The 8,038-nt window shown below is 37.3% G+C and overlaps 1 protein-coding gene and 1 pseudogene across 1 annotated transcript in view; both read left to right on the top strand.

The window, feature by feature from the left end:
• On the top strand, positions 1,338-3,736 carry LOC104743570 (annotated as a pseudogene).
• LOC104741384 (activating signal cointegrator 1 complex subunit 2-like) overlaps positions 4,874-8,038 on the top strand; it is a gene marked incomplete at its 3' end in the record, with an annotated part of 4,754 nt that continues 1,589 nt past the window's right edge. Inside the window, 8 exon segments of the mRNA XM_010462237.2 lie at positions 4,874-5,401; positions 5,482-5,641; positions 5,751-5,812; positions 6,219-6,313; positions 6,487-6,600; positions 6,798-6,854; positions 7,373-7,470; positions 7,713-7,791. Of these exon segments, the coding sequence (XP_010460539.1) occupies positions 4,990-5,401; positions 5,482-5,641; positions 5,751-5,812; positions 6,219-6,313; positions 6,487-6,600; positions 6,798-6,854; positions 7,373-7,470; positions 7,713-7,791 (1,077 nt within the window).

Consider the following 8,038-nt stretch of genomic DNA (forward strand, 5'->3'; position numbering starts at 1 on the left):
GAAATGATGCAATGGTGTTAGGTGGTAAGTTCCTGCATTTGCGTTGTTGTGCTCACATTATTAATTTAATTGCGAAAGATGGTTTACATGACCTTAAGGATAATGTGGAGGCTATTCGGAATGGTGTTCAATATGTTAGAGCTTCTAGTAAAAGGCTTGAAGCGTTTGAGCAAAAAGTTGAGTCAAGAAAGATGACAAGAGAGAGTTTATCATTGGACTGCAAAACAAGATGGAACTCCACTTATCTGATGTTAACAAGAGCATTGAAGTTCAGATTGGCTTTTGATAGAATGGAGGCAGAAGATAAGCTGTACAATGATTATTTATGTGAAACCGTTGAAGGGAAAAAGAGGATTGGGCCGCCAAGTAAATATAATTGGGATGAAATTGAAAGGTTAGTAAGGTTTTTAGTCATCTTCTATAACTCTACCTTGGTAGTTTCAGCATCATCGATGGTTAGCTCCTACAAGTGTTACAATGAAATTGTAACAATAGAGAGGAATCTATTGGCATTGAGCACTAATTCTGATCTGAAGCTTAGCTTAAAGGCATAGGCTATGAGAGATAAGTTCAATAAGTACTGGGATGGATCAAAGAAGCTAAATAAGATGTTGATCATAGCTAGTGTCTTTGATCCGAGGAACAAGATGAAGTTTGCGAGTCTTTGTTTTGATATACTCTATGGTAAAGACAGTGCAGAATCTAAGGAGCTTACTAAAGCAGTTAATGAGGTTCTAGAAAATCTGTTTGACGAGTATAATGCGACAACAGTTGGATTAAGCTCTCAGTCACAAACTGCATCATCATCTCAAAGTGGACATGAGTCTCAAGGTGATCTGAATCAGAAAATGGATTTTGACAGTGCTATCGAATATCAAAGGGTGGACACTATGTACAACGATNGTGTTCAATATGTTAGAGCTTCTAGTAAAAGGCTTGAAGCGTTTGAGCAAAAAGTTGAGTCAAGAAAGATGACAAGAGAGAGTTTATCATTGGACTGCAAAACAAGATGGAACTCCACTTATCTGATGTTAACAAGAGCATTGAAGTTCAGATTGGCTTTTGATAGAATGGAGGCAGAAGATAAGCTGTACAATGATTATTTATGTGAAACCGTTGAAGGGAAAAAGAGGATTGGGCCGCCAAGTAAATATAATTGGGATGAAATTGAAAGGTTAGTAAGGTTTTTAGTCATCTTCTATAACTCTACCTTGGTAGTTTCAGCATCATCGATGGTTAGCTCCTACAAGTGTTACAATGAAATTGTAACAATAGAGAGGAATCTATTGGCATTGAGCACTAATTCTGATCTGAAGCTTAGCTTAAAGGCATAGGCTATGAGAGATAAGTTCAATAAGTACTGGGATGGATCAAAGAAGCTAAATAAGATGTTGATCATAGCTAGTGTCTTTGATCCGAGGAACAAGATGAAGTTTGCGAGTCTTTGTTTTGATATACTCTATGGTAAAGACAGTGCAGAATCTAAGGAGCTTACTAAAGCAGTTAATGAGGTTCTAGAAAATCTGTTTGACGAGTATAATGCGACAACAGTTGGATTAAGCTCTCAGTCACAAACTGCATCATCATCTCAAAGTGGACATGAGTCTCAAGGTGATCTGAATCAGAAAATGGATTTTGACAGTGCTATCGAATATCAAAGGGTGGACACTATGTACAACGATTTGGTTAATGAGATTGGTTTTCAAGATGCAAGTTCAGAGTTGGAGTTATATCTGAAGGAGAAAGTGGAAACTCCAAAGGCTAACCAGCTTGGGATAAAGTTTGATGTCTTGGGATGGTGGAGGATCAACAGTCCTAAGTATCCTATTCTAGCCTCAATAGCAAAGGATGTACTTGCTATGCAAGTGTCTTCTGTTGCATCTGAATCAGCTTTTAGCAATAGTAATAGGATTTTAGACCCATTTAGGAGTTGCTTGACTCACTACATGATTGAGGTTCTGATGTGCAGTGAGCAGTGGTTAAAGAGTGACATTCAGTTGAATGAGAAAGGAGTGATTATAACTCAGCAAATGCTTGCTAAGATTGAGTTGCAGGATAGTCTTGAGAAAGGTAAGTTGTTCTATTCATTATATCCTATTTTCAATTGTGCATTTAAGTATTACTTAGTATTAACTTTGTTTTCATTAATCTTTTTTTCAGAGTTTGAGTCGCTATGCAAGCTGTGAAGATGAATGTTGAAGTTTCTGATCTGATAGAAGTCAAAAGAGATTTGAACAAGTCTCTTTCAAATTTGAACCATGTCTTGTTAAATAGCTTTACAAACACCCTTTTGAGTCTATTTGAATCATGTCCCTGCATCTTATTTTTTTTTTGTAATCATTATACACAGGTGAAAGGTGATATTTGGACTGATCAAGAGATGAATGATTGAACTTCTTGAAGATTGAAGAGTGTCTTTGTGTTTGAATGTTTGGAACTGTTTCTGCCTTGGTTATGTTTAATTGTTTTCAAGTTTTCTTCAGTCCTTCTCATTGGAGCTGATTTCAGTTTGAATAAGTTGAAACTTGTCAATGTTGTTATGTTTTATGGTTTGAATTTGAATAAGTTGAAACTTTAAGTCTTGGGTTGTCTAATGTTTGTTAGGTACTTAGGTTTATGTCTTGAACTCTTGAATCTTGATGATCCGATGGAAATGTTTTGGATAATTCGGTTTTTACAGTATAATTTGGTTTTAAACCGGTTTTAAAACCGATTTGAATTTGTTTTCGGTTTAATGTCAGATTTAAAAAAAAAGAAGGAAACCAATCCGAAACCAAATGGATCCGAACCGATCCGATCCGGAAAAGCTGTCAGATCCTAATCGGATTCTTTATCTCCCAAACCAAATAATCCGAAATCTGATTAAACCGAACCGATCCAATCCGAAAAACCGAATGCCCAGGGCTAACATGAACCGTAACTGCAAAATCGTGAGGTTTCAGGATTATTACGAACATCCAAAAAAAAGTTTCCAGGTACGAAATCTACCGGTTGAGCTCTAATTCATGGAGGGATCTCAATGTCCATCCCGATTTGGAAATAGAGTTTAACCATAGCGCGTCTGTGAAGGGAAATGCCTACTTTTTTGCTCAAGAGAATCGGCAGTATATTGAACCTAATGAAGATGGAGAGATAACGGATCTTGAAGATTTCTTGATCTGTTTTGATTTCACAACAGAAACATTTGGTCCGCGTCTGCCTCTTCCGTTTCACTCTTCTATCAACGAGACTGTGACTTTGTCTAGTGTTAGAGACGAGCAGCTCGTGGTGTTATATCATAATGAGGGTGTTTATGATGATCGGGTTAGCACAGTTGAGTTTTGGGTTACTACTAATATCGAGCCCAATGTTGTGTCCTGGAGCAAGTTTTTGCAAGTGAGTATGAGACCAGTCTCTCTCACTGGTGAACGATTTGACCATTATATGGGTGGGGGCACCTTCTTCATTGACGAGGAACAGAAAGTCGCTGTGGTGTTTGACATAGACGGATACCTACCCACCATACCCACCCTACCCGAGAGAGAGAGTTACCACACAGCTTTTATCAGTGGAGAAGACGGATACTTCAAACCTTGTGAGTCTTGGAGTCGCTCCCAATCGCGGGGAACCTTATCAGTCCTTATCCGGGCCTAGTTTTGCGAGTAGATATTGTCCCCCGGTTGTGTGCTCTTCTTCTTACCTTCCCAGTTTGGTGCAACTCAACCAACAGTGTAAAAGGAAAGTAAGAAATGTTTAGTTATCAGATCAGTTCTAAGTTTTGTTTCTAGATTGTATCAGCTATATATAATAAGTAAACGATTTCAGGTTTTTAATTCATTATCTTTCTACCTTTTCCATTCTTCCTTGTTCTTGTCATGGTTGAAGTTTCTTTCTTTTCGTCAATGCATGAGATGGTTAAGTTACCTTATTTGTTCTATAGTCAGTTTCTCATTAGTGGGAAATGTATATTAAACATATTAAAAGTACATTAATTCACTTATAAGATGTTTATTTCTTCTAATATTATCCCGGTTAAATCTTAGTTGCCTACAATATTTTTAGGATTTGTAACCGGCTGACAAATTTTTTAGATCATTAAAATGGTCAAACGCAGTTTGTTAGCAATCACAAACGCAAACGCTGTTAGTGAATCCCGATCATTTTATTGACTATCTAACAATAGCGTATATCATCAGCGGCTGCGCCTTTGCTCCTCCTCTTCCTCCCGCCTCCTCACCGTCGGTATCTTCTCTTTTATTCCATTGTCGATCTTCTCATAGTAGACAATCATGTCTAACCACGCTCGAATTGGCAAGACGATTACACAAGATACGTTCCCAAGATCAGTTCCAGTATCATTTCTAGATTGTATCAGCTAATAAGTAAACGATTTCAGATTTTTCATTATATTTCTACCCTTTAATTTTACATTCTTAATTTATCTTATTTGTTTTCTTGCATTGTCGGTATGATAGTCAATTGTTCTGTAGCCACTTTCTCACTTTGCAAGATAATCCATGACTCCATGCAGTAGAGTTCATCGGTGGGAAATGTATATTAAACATATTTAAAAGTACATTAATTCACTTATAAGTTTACAATATTGTCTTTTTCGCAGAATGGGTAAAGCGGATAAGCTGCCGCGACATGTTCGTTCAGTTTCGCAATTAATTATATATGTAAACGATTTTCCTGGCTCATTTAAGCTAATCTTATACGTGGACAAAAAAAAAGTGTTTTCTAATATTATTCCGGTTAAATCTTAGTTGCATACAATATTTTCCGGATAAGTGGTGCTGATTGATATGGACTGGTTCAACAAATTAAGGTTTAAAACCGGCTGACAAATTTTTTAGATAATTTAAAATAGTCAAACGCAGTTGTTAGCAATCACAAACGCAAACGCTGTCGTGGAATCCCGATCGTTTTATTGACTCTCTAGCGTATATCATCAGCAGCCTTTGCTCCTCCTCTTCGTTCTTCCATCGTCGGCATCTTCTCATAGCATACATGTCTAACCGACGCTCGAATCGGCATGACGAGAATCCAAGATACGTTCCCAAGGGTCATCAGCAGCAGCAGAAATTTATACCCAAACCAATGAATCCAACTCCTACCTCTAATTCTACTCCTTTCCCCGTTTCTCTCTCTTCTTCGCTTAGGCAATCAGATTCCTCCTCCGCGAGTTCCAGAGTCTCCGCTTCGGGTGGTAGTAGGGTTAGGATTGGGGATCAGGGACAGTTGGTTGCTCAAGGCGGTGGGAGTTTCGTGAATTACTTGCCGCAGGATGAGGCTGTAGCTGCTGGTCTCGGCTCCGATGATGGAGGTTTGGATCCAGTTGAGTCTCAGCGAGTGGTCGATCTCCTCAATAGAGAGCTCTCAAGGCTCCTTAAGCTCAATCCTAGAGATTTTTGGCGAGAAGGTCATTGTTCTTCCCTGAGTTTTTAACTATATTTGTTTGATAGGTTTTGGGCTGAATTGGCTTTTCTTGATTGATGACAGTGGCTAGTGATGCATCGTTGCATGATTTTCTGGATAGCTTCCTGCAGTTTAGAAGCAGATGGTATGATTTCCCTTTTCATGGTGTCAAGGGAATTGTTGCCGGTGTAATCGTCGGAGAAGTCGAGTTATGTCGCCGTGTTTTCATGGTCTTGTATAGAATGTGAGTCCCGCTACTTGTTTCATAACCAACCTCATGGATGTTCTTTACCATTTTTTTTATGTCAGACTAGTCTGTGTGAGTTGAGGAGTATGTATATTGGTTGTGGCAGATCGTCCAATAGGGATCCCGGTGCTCGAGCTTCTGATAGCCTCACTCTGAAAGATCATGAAGGTGGCCTTTTGCTCTTTGTCTATGCTAATTCCATTCAGTTGTTTGTAGTTATTTTATTCTGAAAAATAAATGAACAATAGAATGAAAGATTGACATGCCTCAGTGTTTATATTAAAGCTGGTTAGTCTAGGGCAGAGTTAAATAGAGCTTGCACCAGAATATGTGGTTCTTAATTATATTAGGATTGATGTAAGAATCAGGTAGTGAGAGGAGTCCTCCCATTGATCAAGACTTCTCAGGATGAATTGAATTCGTCATTGCAGTAAACTAGAGTTTTGTTTCTGATTCTTTATAGTTTTCTTTTATTCTTTTTTTTTTTCTTTCTTTTCGTTGTGCCTGACATGTTTTGTAGGAATTTTTAGAACTTGTTTTCTAGCTTACAGGTATTCACTAGTTATGTTTGTAGTTCTCTTGCAGGACAAGAAGTTACTGGACTTGCCAAAATTATTGGATATATGCGCTATATATGGACATGAGAATGCAGAGCTCACAAAATCTTTAGTAAGTCGTTATGAAATTAACTTCGTCCAAAGAGTTAAGATATTTTGTTTTTATCTCTGTGCATCAATTGGCTAGGAATTGATTCTCTTTTTGTGATATTGACATCCTGGGATTCCCAATTGTTGATTGGATAGGAAATATTTTTTTGCTAATCCAACTGTATATTTTCCCAGATTGAAAATGCTGTGAAATCACAAAATTGGATTCCTGAAAGTTTGAATATGATGCTGTCTCATTTCTTGGGCATCCTGCACACAATGCATCACCGTTGCACCTCAACTTTGGAGGTATGTTATATGAGTTGATTTCAAAAACTCTACTTTGGGATAAACTAGTAAAATTAAAGGTGTATATATATGTGCGCACACACATTTATATTAAGTTTAAAACCACTTTCCGAGTGTTGATTGATCTGTTAATTCTTGTTTTAATTTTTATTTTTCGGCTTTCCCTTGGATCGATATATCTTATTTTGTATCTGCAGACCTTAGTATCAAGTGAAGACCATGGACATAAACAACTCCATTCAGACCTTTTGGAGGTGAATTTCCGTCCCTTTTTAATTTATTAATTTCTCTGTTGTGTGTTTGCTTCTGTAGACACTTGAGACTAGTAACATTTTTTTTTTAGTTCTTCAAGGGCTAGTTTAAAAGTACAAATAGTAATTATATAAAACTTGATACATGAGACCTTTGTGTTGATCTTTTCCAAGATATATATCTAAGGCCTGATAAGGTTTTCTTAGTTACATTGGACATACATATTAACTGATTATTCTAGGTTAAGGAAAGATAGAGCTTGCTCTATGAATGGCGTTAACATATATCTCTCTTTTAATATATTTCATCTTTAGTTTTTTTCTTTCACATGAATACGTAAGCATGTAGACACACTTGCATGCACAAAACGCAAGTATGCACACACTTAACATACTCAACTATTCAAAATATAGCAAGTTTCTTCTTTTGTTGTAATTTATAACAAGAACACAGGACTTTGCTTGTTATAGTGTATGGGCATGTAATGCATCTGTGCTGATGTCTTTTTTTATGTGATTAGGTTATGGACTTCATTAATGATGGAGTTGTTTCTTTGGATGCTTTTATTTCTGCTTATACACCAGCTGTTATAATCTTAGCATGCCCTGTTGAGACAAGGTATGCACCATTTTCTATCTAATTTTTCAGTTTCTTGTGAGGGTAGTATCTACGAATCTTGCGTCTATCGCACAAGATTAGTTGACATAAATCATCTGTAAGTGGATTTGTATTGAATTCCACTATGTGAGTCTCATGATTGATGAAAGACAGTATTAATTGTGAAACGTTGGTTGCTATAGTGATCTATATTTGGCTTGCTTTGGATTTGTTTTTATCGTAACCTAAATCCATCTGTGCAGTTATGGGAGCGATGAAGTTCTCCGCAGCCTTGTTCTGTTGCATGATTCATTGCTTCCATCACTTCATCATGGCTTTCAGGTCTTGTTCAAGGATGGAGACCATGATTCTCTTTCAGATATATCAACGAGTTTAAACATGTTATCAACAAGGATAGGAAGTTTATGTTGGAATATATTAGATATTTGTTATCTCAGCAATGATGTGTTCAATCACGAAACTTCAATTCCAGCTGTCACAAAGATGTTCCCGTCAAGAGTAGAGGACCCTATGGTGAGGGCAGATATATTGATTCAAACATTCAGGGAGATCAGTGGACTTTCTGAGC

Source organism: Camelina sativa, chromosome 14 (genome assembly GCF_000633955.1).
Source record: "Camelina sativa cultivar DH55 chromosome 14, Cs, whole genome shotgun sequence".
In the NCBI taxonomy this organism is placed as follows: Eukaryota; Viridiplantae; Streptophyta; class Magnoliopsida; order Brassicales; family Brassicaceae; genus Camelina; species Camelina sativa.